This window comes from Aspergillus brunneoviolaceus, assembly GCF_003184695.1.
Source record: "Aspergillus brunneoviolaceus CBS 621.78 unplaced genomic scaffold BO95scaffold_41, whole genome shotgun sequence".
NCBI lineage: Eukaryota > Fungi > Ascomycota > Eurotiomycetes > Eurotiales > Aspergillaceae > Aspergillus > Aspergillus brunneoviolaceus.
In genome coordinates this window covers 39,195-52,178 of record NW_020290771.1, presented here as the reverse complement: position 1 = coordinate 52,178, position 12,984 = coordinate 39,195, and the positions used below count along the sequence as shown (strand labels likewise).

General features: G+C 54.2%; 5 protein-coding genes across 5 annotated transcripts; 3 read left to right on the top strand and 2 right to left on the bottom strand.

Annotated features, from left to right (window-relative positions):
- The first annotated feature begins 2 nt into the window (after window positions 1-2).
- Window positions 3-3,774, top strand: BO95DRAFT_515186 (uncharacterized protein). Its single transcript, XM_025591733.1, has 8 exons — window positions 3-239; window positions 359-451; window positions 529-614; window positions 678-1,312; window positions 1,384-1,775; window positions 1,828-1,907; window positions 1,964-2,069; window positions 2,127-3,774. The coding sequence occupies exons 1-8, from the start codon at window positions 204-206 to the stop codon at window positions 3,282-3,284; spliced, it is 2,586 nt and encodes an 861-aa protein (XP_025441303.1). The 5' UTR covers window positions 3-203; the 3' UTR covers window positions 3,285-3,774.
- A 210-nt stretch (window positions 3,775-3,984) lies between these two features.
- Window positions 3,985-6,761, bottom strand: BO95DRAFT_415545 (coiled-coil domain-containing protein MAD1). The gene is made up of 3 exons (XM_025584355.1): window positions 6,591-6,761; window positions 6,177-6,518; window positions 3,985-6,101 (listed from the first exon to the last, which is right to left on the bottom strand). Exons 2-3 carry the CDS (start codon window positions 6,516-6,518, stop codon window positions 4,149-4,151), a joined length of 2,295 nt encoding a protein of 764 aa, XP_025441302.1. The 5' UTR covers window positions 6,591-6,761; the 3' UTR covers window positions 3,985-4,148.
- A 161-nt stretch (window positions 6,762-6,922) lies between these two features.
- Window positions 6,923-8,158, top strand: BO95DRAFT_443732 (L30e-like protein). Its single transcript, XM_025586718.1, has 2 exons — window positions 6,923-7,362; window positions 7,525-8,158. The coding sequence occupies exons 1-2, from the start codon at window positions 7,041-7,043 to the stop codon at window positions 7,899-7,901; spliced, it is 699 nt and encodes a 232-aa protein (XP_025441301.1). The 5' UTR covers window positions 6,923-7,040; the 3' UTR covers window positions 7,902-8,158.
- A 231-nt stretch (window positions 8,159-8,389) lies between these two features.
- On the top strand, window positions 8,390-10,150 carry BO95DRAFT_474179 (DUF409 domain protein). The gene is made up of 3 exons (XM_025589783.1): window positions 8,390-8,781; window positions 8,869-9,490; window positions 9,571-10,150. Exons 1-3 carry the CDS (start codon window positions 8,466-8,468, stop codon window positions 10,064-10,066), a joined length of 1,434 nt encoding a protein of 477 aa, XP_025441300.1. The 5' UTR covers window positions 8,390-8,465; the 3' UTR covers window positions 10,067-10,150.
- A 675-nt stretch (window positions 10,151-10,825) lies between these two features.
- BO95DRAFT_365215 (uncharacterized protein) lies at window positions 10,826-11,734 on the bottom strand (the record flags this gene model as incomplete). Its single annotated transcript, XM_025582687.1, has 3 exons — window positions 10,826-11,152; window positions 11,207-11,596; window positions 11,687-11,734. 3 exons carry the CDS (start codon window positions 11,732-11,734, stop codon window positions 10,826-10,828), a joined length of 765 nt encoding a protein of 254 aa, XP_025441299.1.
- Window positions 11,735-12,984: the final 1,250 nt, after the last annotated feature.

Here is a 12,984-nt window from a genome sequence, read left to right as displayed (position 1 = left end):
CCCGGTCCGTCTCCTCCTCCTCTTCCCTTCCTCACTCCACCGCCAGCTTTTGTGCCTTAACGCGCCTGTCGGCTCCTCCGGCTTCCCTCCCCTCCGTCGCTTCCAAACAATCACCGTGTTGATGCTCATTAATTTCTCTTGAGCTAGCTCTTATTATGCGCCTCCGAATTTTGTATCCTCGCAGCTGTGATCTATGAGAAGTAATGGACCTCTCTCGGCAGGAGTATCCGGCGCTGCTGGTACGATCAATTTCCATTGCAACACCATGCCCCAACCAGCCCCCACCTAATCAAATCTATACCACAATCAATGCTATCGCACAAATAGCTGATATTCGGTTTCATTGTTCTACATACAGGCCTCTTTGCAGCCCAGCCAGGCGACCAATGTGCTTAACGAGCGCATTCGCACCATCAACAAAATCAATGCGGACATTGCGGACTGGCTCCAGGTAAGGAACCTCCTATCTCCTTAACCCTCTTCCTTCCTAGAACGTACCGGTCTAACGCGTGGCGATGTCAATTGTAGGAACGTCGACGCATTGAAGAAGTATATGCTCAAGGCCTAAGGAAGCTCGCGCATCGCCCACAGTTAGACAATGGAGCGGCGCTAGGGTAATGCTGGCCACCCGGGCACGTTTCAAGCTTATGGAAGCTAACATGTACATCGCACTGCAGCGTATTTCAGATCCCATGGCAACGCATCGTCAGTGCTACTGAATCCATAGCGCTCTCCCACGAAACCTTCGCGCAAAAGATCGATGAAGATGTTGAACGACCTCTGCGGGAATACAACAGCAAAAGCCGTGAACTATCATCGATGCCTGGAATCCAGAGTGACCTTGCGGCGTTGGCGAAGAATTACGAGACGGCGCAGAGGAAGGTTGAGAAGGCCAGGGAAAAGGGCCCCAAGGGCGCCGACAAACTAGCCAGTGCTGTGGCTGCTGCCGAGGAGATCATCCAGCAATGGGACTCAAGGGCCCCTTTTGTCTTTGAACAGCTGCAGGCGGCAGATGAAAGTCGCCTCAATCATCTAAGGGACGTCTTGACTCAATTGGAGACCCATGAGTCCGATCAGGTGGAACGCAGCCGTCAGGCGGCTGAGAGCTGTCTCAATGTTCTCCTCAACGTCGAAACAGCAGACGAAATCAAAACATTCGCGGCAAAAGTTAATGGCGGACGACCAGTTGCTCCGCGGAGACAGCAGGCCGCCTCCCCTCCTCCCGTAGCCCCGCTCTCTCCTCCACCGCACCTTCAGGATGATGCTGCCAGCCAGCGCTCGGAAACGTCGGGACCAGCCAGAGCGCCTCCCGGTAAGTATTCAGTCTCGGCTGCGAGGGAGCCTGATGTTTCTAGGCATGGTAAACTAATCGGTCAACCCTAGTTCCTGAGCCTCGCCACAGCACTCCTCTCGGGGGATTGAAACGACTAGGAACGGTGATGAATCGTCGTCGGAGTATTGTACAGCCTTCCGGCGGTGGTCCGTTCTTCTCAGACAAGAAACACCGAAGCCCATTTGCTTCTTTCAAGAGAGGGGATTCGCGTGATCTGCAGATTCCGGAGACTCCGCCAGAAGGATCTGATCGTCCCGGCACCGCCTTGAGTACTCAAGAGGGCCGTTCTGGATCCTTGAATATCCCAGGAGAGTTTCCCGAACACGAAGAAGACTTCAATAGATCAGCATCTGGTCCAGTCTCTCAACCAGCACCTGCCGTGGCTAATGGGGAAACCCCTCATGAGATTCCTAACGAGGCGAGTTCTACCGTACCGAATGAAGTAAGTCGCACCTGGAAATGTCCAAGAGAATCCTCACTGATACCTTGTCCAGCCACGAGTAGACTCGGAGGGCTTCTCGGAGCGGCCAGATACCATCGACGAGATTACACGGGCTCAAAGAGAAGCGGCTGGGTATGTTATTTGCGCCATGCTGATCAAAAGTTCATTGCAGGCTAATATCATCGCAGTTTGGAAGAAAGTGGCATAAATTTGACCATCCGAGACCAGCCGATCTTCGAGGATGAAGATCAGGCTAAGCAGGCAATGGATGATATGGCCAACCAACTTAGACTTGTGAGTTCAGAACACATAAAAACCGCGTAGTTGAAGAGGTGCTAATGCCCTGCATAGCGAGCTCAACAATCGGGAACGAGACGCAATGCAGGTACTCTGCGCGGCCGGCGTGACGTCCGCAACACGGTTTTCATTCCTAATCCCGTCCCCGGAAGCGAGAACCCTGTCTCGCCCTCAGCATCTGATCCTCCTGTGCCACTTTCTCCCTCAGCGCCTTCGAGGCATGTCCATTCACCCACTGCCGCTACAGATGACCATACGCTCTCCGACACCACGTCGATTCGCTCGGGGCATACATTGCACAGCGCATCGGGCATTGTCGCCCACCCAGAGCTTCACGGACCTGGTCTCAATGCTTCGATAATAGATACCGTCAGTGCATGGTTCTCTGAAGGAGCCATAACAAAGACCCACGTTATCGGCGAACTTGCTCTTGCCTACAACCCTATTCCCGACACGCCGGCAGAAACTGCTCGAGTTCGACTCGACAATTTCCAAATATTGGAAAAGGTCGCCGCTAACCCACACTTTGTCAGCGAAGAGAAGAACAAGGAGCTTTCGGATGAGCAAAGAGGCCAGTACAAAATCAACCTATCTGGCATCACTCGCCCCTCGCCGACCGTGGCTTTCAAGTACCAGATTCACTTTGATCCAGCGAATGCTTCGAGCTATTGCCCAGTCATCTTCAAACCAGTCTGGAACATTGAAGATATGCAGGCCAGTGTAATCATCTTCTACTCCGCCAACCCTTCATTTCCAAAGGGGAGTTCGATCAACGTCAAAAATCTATTATTGACGGTCAACCTTGACACATCCCCTCTTGAAGACCGAGAGGTAGCCCATGCCACAGCTGCTGTCATGTACCCCAACACGGGAGCCACGTTCCGACGCAAGCAATCGGCGGTGACTTGGAGGCTTCCTGAACTTGATGTCACAGCAGGATCTGATGGCAAGTTTCTCGTTCGGTTCTCGACCGGAACCAGTGGGCCGCGGAAGGGTAAAGTGGATGCGAGATTCGAGGTGCACAGGATCGAAGATGGGGCCCAACTAGGAATCAGCACAGCTTCTTCACCCGAGCAAAGAATACAGAAGAGCACTGATCCTTTTGCGGACGAGGATTCAGGAACGCCGACTGCGGATGCGGGTTCGTCTTCCGAATGGAACAGAGTCCCCACTCTGCGCAAACTGGTCGCAGCTAAGTATGTCTCATCTTGAAGTTTGCGTCCGTGACGACTCCGCGTTCTGCGAGTCTTCAGTACATATGTACAAGGAGCCAAACCCCCCGAAGTGTCTCCGGAGTGGCGCATAGGATGCCCAGCACTGCATCTCGCGGTTATTGCGCAAAGCTATTGGAATATAATTCCATGCCGTTGCAGGACTGTATGTACATGGTTGGTGTTCGTACTGTGTTTGCCCCGCCTGTACCTGTACAGTTACCACATCAACCACACAGCGCAGGTTTTCTAATTTCCCTTCCTTATATTTTTTCACTATGTCAAAGTCCTCTCTATCTGCCATGTTATTATTCCCTCAACAATTCCTTTCCTTTATAAGCTTCGTTTCCTTCTCCTCCCGGATTCGTGGTGGTGTAAAAAAATCATCACTCCTTCTGTTCCTTTGTCAGAATAAGTGGAAATGTCTAATGCCTTGTAAATGCTCAATGCTCAAGTCCTACGTCGTGCTCCTTCTCTTTGGTGTAATACTTCTTCCATGAACACCCACGTTCTACCCATACCGACTTGAGACCTTAGATTATATTCTATAAGCTAGTTCCCCGTGGCTTCTTGTGACTCTGCTCAACAGGATGTGCGTTCAACTTGCACTAGGCACTAGTGTACGGAACTTGCGGGCATGGCATCTACACATATCCTAATTTGTGATAAAGACACGACGACCACGGATCATGAGAAGTTTGCAACGGTATAACAAACATGGCACCAGTGATGCCTGTGCCGGGGGAATCATTTGAGCTATCGAGCTAATCAAACACGCACACACACACACACACAGAGAGAGAGAGAGAGAATGGGGCGCGGAAGAGTGTGTACTACTACTACTGCTGCAAAAATTGTTTGAAATCTACATCCGCGCCGCCCTGGTCGTTTTATCGTAAAAATCCAGGGTCATGGCCGCCAGAAAGCAGGGGATATCCTTGCGCTCTTCGACCCAGAATTTGACCAGGGGACGGATCTCCATCGCGAAGAGGCTGTTGGGACCCCCGGAGATCTTCATGGTCCCATTCTCGCCGTCGAAGATGATCGAGTTCTCCTCGCCGTTGCCCATGCTGCCGGGTCCCTGCGCATCCGATGACGAGCCACCACTATCCCGGTCACCGTGCCGGTACGCCGCGGAAAGATGGAACATGGAGGTCACGCGCACGCGGCCGTTGGGGAGGAAGTCCAGCTTGAAGCCGAGGAGGGAGGCGACCGCCTCGCGGAACTCGGAGGACTTGGCGGTCCAGATCTCCTTCAGGCGGCGCATGCGCTTCTCCTTGTCGGCGACGGCCCGCTCCATGTCCTGGATGTCGAGCTTCATGCTCTCGAGGGTGCTGACGGGGACGACTTTGATTTCTGCATTGTTGTTGTTGCCGCCACCGCGGAGCTGCGCTAGCAGATCCCGGTTCTCGGCTTTCAGGATGCGCAGGGTCGACATCTTCAGGTTCTCGGCCTCGGCGGTAGGGTTGTCGCGCAGTTCAAGGATGCGCGTGCGCGACTTGGCCTTGAGAGATCGCAGCTGCGATTTGGCGGCCTCCAGCTCTTTGCGCAGGAGGGTCGTGGCCTGCTCGGATTTTGTGAGCGTGTCCTGCAGGCTGCGGTTCTTGCGGGACAGGATGGACAGCCGTTCGCTCTCGGCGTCGCTTTCGGCTGGTGAGAGGGGGCGCTTGACGCCGCGAGGCTCGTCTTGCTGCTGCTGCTGCTGCGTTGCCGCCGATTCATGCTGGGAGAGCTCCTCGTGAACCTTGGCCAGTTCGGCTCTGTACTCGTCGACAAGCTTCTCCAGTGTGGCGATCTGCTCGGATTTCTGCTGGTCGAACTGGCTCTGTTCGGCATTCATGGTCTCCTCTTCGGTGTCAAAGGTCTTCAACTGGGCGCGGAGATATTCGACCTCTTTGATGGCGAGGGTGCGCTGCCTCTCAAGGCGGGCCTTAGCACGGCTGTCCGCGGTGGCTCCGCCGGCTGCAGAGGCGGTAGCGCGAACAGTCTCGAGTTCCTTCCGCAGGGTGGTCTTTTCGGCTTCCAGGCTTCGAATCTGTTCCTCCTTCTCCAGGGATTCGGCCTCAATGCTGCCCAGCTTGTCGACAAGGGTGGCTTTCTCGATTCGTTCCTGTAGCAAAGCTTTGACAACCGATTCCGGAGAGTCAAGCTCAGCCGGTTGGTCGTTACCCTGTAGGAGACTAGTCCAGGACCTTCGCTCGTCTTCGAGTATCTGCATCTGGATCTGAACGGTCCCTAGCTCAGACTCCACGCCCTTCATGAGTTGTAGCTGATTTTCCAACGATCGCTTCTGCTCCTCTACCACCTCCACATTCTTCTGCACCTTACGCAGGTGACGTAGCTCGATCGTCTGTTCACGATTTGTAGTCTCCAAGTTTCTGATGTGATTGACCTGGTCCGACAGCTCCCGCTTGAGAACAGACAGTGCCTCCGTGTCGCTGCTTTCAGCCTTCAGCCGGAGATTCTCCGATTCCAGGTGTGCGACTTCCGTTTCTCGTTCCTGTAACCTTGCTTGCGTGGTATTCATATCACTTCGTACAGTCTGCAGGTCGTTCTGCAGCTCCTCGAGTGTTTTTTGAAGCGATGACCGGATCGTTTCCAGCTCGTTGACCTGATATTTGGACTGTCGTTCCTGGTCGAGCAGTTGCGCTTTGGTATCGTCGACATCTTCCTGCAGGGACTGGTTCTGGTCTTGGAGAGTCCGAAGTCTTCGCTCCAGCTCCGCTTTCTCATTGAGTGCGGTGTCTTGAGCCTCTTTCAATTCTTTCGCAAGGGTTTCGCTCTTGCGGCTGGCACGGTGACTGGACGATTCTGCTACCTAAGCACGATCCCCCCAAGGAAAAACAAATTAGCCATGAAGAACACGTCCGTCGACTGAAAGGGGTGAGCGTACCTGAGCTTTGCGGAAATCCGCATCTGCCTTCAATTGCAATTCCCGCAGCTCTTTCTCATGGCGCAATACCATCAAATCTCGCTCCTGCTTGAAGTTCTCGAGTTCATACTTTAACGTGTTTACCTGAACGCGCAGTTCTTCCTTTTCGGTATCTTTGGAGGACGATAGGTCAGGATTCCCTGCGATAGTAGAGGGGGTGCAGGTCTCACCTGGTTTCGAAGGGTGAGCTGGTTCTGCCAGACGACTCGATAGCTGAAAGACACTCGGAGCTGGAGGGAGAGCCAAAGGGGATTCAGGCGGGGGAGAGCCCCATGCTGCACGCGAGTTTCGTCTTGAATCCATCTATGAACGTCTTCCGTTAACTGGATCCTTCGAAATCTCTTATTATGCCATGCGACGAAGGGTTGGACGTACACTGAAGGATAGAAGCAGGCCAAGCGAACCTGACTGGACGGTTCACCTTTTGACAGCAACACAGCACAGTCAATGCTAGGGATCACAGATATGCATAGGCTTGACCTCCAGTCTGGCGACGGGAAGTACAAGCAAGCATTACTCAAAAGCTCATCCACTAGTACTTCATTTGTTTGGGGTTTGCATGCGCGGCGATGAACATCGGCATCCGCACCTGCACCACGCACCACGGCCACCAGTGCTGACTCAGCTGCTCACCGCCCGCGAAAGCTCCCACTTTAGAATAGGACTAGCGCCGAAATTTTGAATGGATTTCGAATTTTTGCGGGTTTCAGCAAAAAGACCGGACGACTATTTCTCCCCCACGCCCATCGCCCTCTCTCTCGCCCTCGCCCAACCCCTCTTTCCGGACTCAGCATCAAATCCTCGAAGCGGGGTCTAATATTCACAATGGCCAAGGACAAGAGCGACAAGAAGGACAAGCGCGAGAGAAAGGAGAAGCGCGCGGAGAAGGACGGAATCTCCAAGAGCAAGAAGGACAAGAAGGAGAAGAAGGACAAGACCGCTCTCGCCGACGCCGTCGAGAAGGAGCTCACCACCAAGGTTCTGGAGGGCATTGAGCAGGCTGTTCCTGCTGATGCCACCGTCACCGGTGTTGTTGAGGCTGAGGTCATGGATGTCGACAGCAACCCCGTTGGCGCCCTCGTTCCTTTCGCCCAGCCTCTGGTTGAGGACAAGCAGGCCAAGAAGGTTCTGAAGAGCGTGAAGAAAGGTAAGAGCATCTGCCTTCGATCAACACAGACTCTCTCCCATGCATTGAGTCCTAGGCCCTCTGGTCTTGTGGACATAGATGAGCCCGGGAATCAATGCAGATTTCGACTGATCAGCGCGACCTTTCCTGCCTTACCATATACTAATGAAACGCCTCGAACAGCTGCTGTCAACAAGTGCTTGAAGCGTGGTGTCAAGGAAGTCGTCAAGGCCCTCCGCAAATCTCCCATCCCCGCCGCCAACGCCACCATCGCCGTCCCCAACGGCGTTGTCATCCTTGCCGCCGACATCTCGCCCATGGACGTCATCTCTCACATCCCCGTCCTGTGCGAGGACCACGGCATCCCATATGTCTTCGTCACATCCCGAGCCGAGCTCGGTAACTCTGCCGCCACGAAACGCCCCACCAGTGTCGTAATGGTTGTGCCCAAGTCGGCCTCCAAGGGCAAGAAGGGCGAGGACGAAGGTGAGGACTTCACCGAGGTGTATGAGGAGTTGGCCAAGTTGGCTCAGAAGGAGCTGAAGCGGGTGAACCTGTAGAGGTTCATCGGGTGTGATTTCTTTTCCGTTATTTCCTTAATCTATATGGCTTCTTTTGTTTTGTCTTGTCAACTTGCGATGGCTGTACAGTTCCACTTTGATGCCTGACAAGGCAGTGCATGTCTTTGGGGTCTGGCCTTTGGGACGTGCTTATATGGGTTGATCTTTTATGACGTGTCCGTTGCAAATCCGGCGTTCGCAAATGGTGTATGAAAAAAAGGCAGGATGTCTTCAAAATTAAACTCAATTGACTGACAAGATATGATTCCTTTTACGAGGCGGTAGTTCCAAGATTATTTCAGTAAGCCTTCCGGCGACCTTTCAGCCTTGCCATTTTTCAAAGTGCGTGGGGCAACACCGGACTCGCTCATTCTTAATGATCCACGCTAGTTCTATCCATGATGTAGGTTAGCATTGTTGCTCAAGGAGTATTTTCCTCTAGGGTGAGGGCGTGCAATGGAAGCATTGCGGGAGTGGGAAGGCTTGGCGTGCAGCGGATCTGCTCCTGAGCATCTTCATCTGCTTGAACCCCATCACACCAATATTCTGAACCACACAGTGACTATGGCGCCGATGCTTTGGGTGGACGCTAGTCGCCCTCATCGATCGTTACTAGCTGTCTTCATAGTGTGGAAATGCCTGTTATTACTACTCGCTGCCTTCACACCGGGGCCCGGGTACGACACCTCGACCACCCTGATTGATTGGAACAGTGACCCGACCAAAGCCCCATTCCCAGCCATTTTGGAAACGATCTCGACCAAATTGACCCGCTGGGATGCTATTTACTACACCCACGCTGCCAATCGGGGCTACATCTTCGAGCAAGAATGGGCCTTCGGCTACGGATGCAACCGACTGATCCATGTCTTGGCGAACGGTACTGTTTCCTGGGCTATAGAACCCACCACTAGTACAGTAACGATAATATCCTTCCAGAACTCTTCCTGGCTAACAGACTCACCAGGCTGTCGCAAGCTCGGCATCCTGGACTATGCCTTCAACGCGAGTCTGGTGGGCATCTCAATCTCCCACGCCGCGCATGGCCTGTCCGTGATCGCGCTCTACCATCTCGTCTGCGCGCTTTTCCGCGGCGCGCAGGGCGGCCGCAAGGTCGCGCTCCTCGCCGCCTGCCTGCACGTGGTGTCGCCGGCGGGGGCGTTCCTGTCCGCGCCATGCGCGGAGAGCGCATACGCCCTGTTGAGCTTCAGCGGCTCGCTGCTGTATGTGAAGAGCTTCGCCTCTTCCTCGTTGGCGGCCAGCCCCCGCTCGTGTCAACACGACACCCTGCTCGTCCTGTCCGGGGTGCTGTATGGCGTCGGCACGACCTTCCGCAGTAACGGGTTGCTGAATGGCATCCCGCTCTTCGAGGAGGCGGTGCGGCAGCTCGTCCTGCTGTCGCAGCAGGGTGTTTCACTCGCGCAACTGCGCCGCTTGCTCGCTGTCGGGACGGCCGGGGTCTGCGCGGGGCTGGGCTTCGTCCTCCCGCAGTACTTCGCCTACCGGGAGTTTTGCACAGACCGGGAACCGAGGGCGTGGTGTCGGAGGACCCTGCCGAGTCTTTATAGCTTCGTGCAGGAGCACTATTGGTACGTTTCGTCCATTCAATGCCAGTTGTTCCCGGCCCTCAACGGCTAGCCACTACGGAGTACTCATCTATGTACAACAGGGACAATGGATTTCTGAGGTATTGGACAGCATCCAACATCCCGCTCTTCGGCCTCGCCGCCCCCATGCTGGCCATCCTGTTGGCGTCGGGGTGGCAGGCTCTGAACGGAGAATTGAGGTCGCTGTCGCTGGGGGCGGGGATGCCCTCGCGCAGTCCGGTCGAAAAGCTGCGGGACTTACCGCCGCCGACGGAACCGCAACCGCAACCGCAACCGCAAGCTCGCGTGACGGACCGGCTGCTGCGGAGTCTGGCGGTGCCGCAGGTCGTGATTGCGGTGCTTACCTTCTTCAGTCATCATGTGCAGATCATCACGCGCGTGGCGTCGGGGTATCCGATCTGGTATGTGTGGGTTGCTTGCTTGCTGCTTCGGGGAGGGTCGGCCACGGAAGAGGGTGGTGGTTGGTATAGGAAGGGCAGTAGCCTCGTGGTAAATTGTATGGTGGTGTATGCTCTAGTTCAAGGGGTGCTTTATGCTTCGTTTTTGCCTCCTGCTTGAGGGCGAGGGGGCTCCGCGGGGTATGCGTTTTTGTTGGACTGGGCATGGGCATGTAGGATAGCATCACTCTCCAGATACGATTACTTCTCTATACCACTCGTTTTTGGCACTGTAACCATGATCCAGGCTCGAACTATTCCTGCTTCCCAGAGTTCATACACCCTTTGATTGGGAAATCGTGTACATGCAACCAGCTTGGTGTATGTTGTTACAGGCTTGGGATGGGATGGGATCTGAGTAGTAGGCAGGCAGGCAGGCAGCATCCCCCCGATCAAGACTCCGATGATCTTTCATTATTCATTCGCCGCCTGCTAGCATCATCTGCAATCCAGATGATCTCTTTGTCCTTGGGCAACTCAATTAATCAAGGGAATTGGCATGTATCATCCTTCTTTCTCTTTCACAATTCCAACTTGCATAGTATTTATCTGTTCTCCGGCATCCCCAACTCAGAGAGGCACTCAACGTTATGCACCAACAGGCTAATTCCGAAAATCTACTAGGTAGCAATCGGCATATACCTCTCCAATAAGTAGCAATCATCGAGAAAAAAAAAAGTGTCTAGACAGTCTCGTATTTGCGTCCAATAATCTAAAAATACAATTCATTGAGAAATTGCGACGGACCCAGTCCTTCGCAAATATCATAACAGCCCTCCAACATCATAAATACTAGGAGGCCTTCCCAAAGTGTACAAATTCATATCAAGGAAACCCGCTTCGCTTTTATCGTAAAACTTCATCCCATCATGCCCGTTACCTAAGCGCGCTGGTCGGACTGCAGAGCCTGGAACGGCTGCTGGTTGTCGACGCCTTTCTGGCGGCCGGCGGGGGTGCCGGCGGGCCCGCTCTCCGCCGACTTCAGCTGGAAGCCACCCTGCGCCAGACGGCCGGGGTCGTTCTCGCTGCCGATGTCGGTGGTGTAGCTGGCGTTGGGGGCGTCGTCGGGGATGTCGCCCTCCTTGAGGTTGGTGCCCTTGGGCTTGGTGTTGCCCAGGTTATCGAGGACGTCGTGGACGTAGGAGGGGGCCACCCCGGCCACGCCGCCTTGGTAGCCGCTGCCGCTGGCGGGCGCAGCAGCAGTTTGCTTCTGTTGTTGCTGGCCGACGGGGTGCTTGGGCTGGTGCTGGTGGGGGTGGACCTTATCGGTGTTCTTCTGCTGCGACTGCTGCTTGCCCGAAGCAGCAGCAGAGTACTCGCCCTTGTTGAGGCCGAGCTCCTGCTTGGCGGCCGTCGAGCCGCCAGTGTAGCCGGACTCCGGGAGATGGGCGCCAGGGAAGTTGCCCTGGCCGCCTAGGGCCTCCGGGTACTTGTCTTGGGTGTCGCGGTGGTTGGGGTCGATCTTGCGGGCGCTCGAGGTGTCGGTGTTGGTGACGGTGGAGTTCTTGCCGTCGACGCCCATAGGCTGGGCCCCGCGGTTCTGGGCGTAGGCGCCGCCCTTGGTGGCTGACTCGGCTGCGAGGGAGTCGTTGGTGACCGGGCCCGAGGGCTCGTTGATGGGCTGCTCATAGCGTTCGGGGTCGGAGGTGACCTATATCTGCCGCGTTAGAACATCGTTCCCCAGGGGTCCCCGGGGGGAAGCACTCGCCCACGGGGAGAATCCCGTGGAACAGGAACTTACCTTGGTGCTGCGCTGGCCGGGGGGGATGGGCTGTCCTTGGAGATCCATGATGAAGAGATTTGAGTGTTTTGTGAAAGGATGGTTGTTTGGGTGAGTTGTTGATGTGATGCGGATGGTTTGATCGCTTTGATTATGTTCGTGGGATTTGATTCTGCTCCTGTCCTTCGAACGTAACTGAGCAGGCTATATAGGATAGCATGAGCTTGCATGTCGTCAACCGGTGCAGTACATGGGAGCATGTTACATGATGTCACTCTGACATTACATGCCCACAACCGAATCCCTTGCACAAGCAGCAGAGAAATCAGTACTCATACGTCAATGAGCTGAGCCCTGTGGCGTCAACCTTCCGATCGATGACCGGGAAGAAGAAAAGCTGTTGTCATCTCCCATCCTGCTGCAGAGAGGATCCGCCCATTCCCCCATTCTGGACCCCCCTCGATTGCTCTTCGCACCAGAGGAGTGGGGAGATGGTCAGCGTTCGGTCCACACGCTTGATTGCCTTTTCCGGTATGCCGAGCAATCCTGGAATTTGATGCGTTTGTCGATAGGGAAGTGGGTTGAAATTGCGCCATGAGGGCGGTTGATACTGTGTGTCTGATGTCTGCCCGGTGCAGTGAGTGCAGTGCAGTGAGCTTGCACTCTTTCCTCATGAAGTTGACGAATGACGGACCGCGGACGTCATTCGGTCGCTATCTTCTCTCTTATCTTATCGGTCTGTATAGTGGTAACTTACGAGTAAACTGGCAGCATGCAGATAGATCTAGCATTTCAAAAAATTTCATGAACAAGAGTAATTAGAATCCAAATTATACACATATACTCAATTTGTCTGCTACTATTATAGTGCTAATTTGTACTCTGGGTTGTTGACACTCGACCGAGCCATCGGAAGGGTCGGGGGGACCTTCGCCACGGTCGCATTGACGGTGGGCTACTCGTGCTAATTTGCAATAACCCAATTCTGCCGACAGTCTATAAGTTACATTAGGATTATTAGGACTATTGGGGGTTTAAAGTATTTCAGATCAAAGATGTTGTTCCGTTGGGGTTCTTTATTAGAAGATCTTACATATAATTTTTAGACTAGGGTCAGTTAATGGAAAAAGTGGTCTGTTGAGCGGGGAAGCAATGATGTACAAAAATAATAGGAGGTCTGCTATGTCTGCTGCTATAAACATTGGGGGAATTGCAAATTGCCACGAGTAGCTTGCCATAGTGGGTTGCCACTTTGACCAATATCCCCCCATATTCCAGGGTCTCCTCACGAATGGCCCTGAACGGGCATGCTGAGAGCA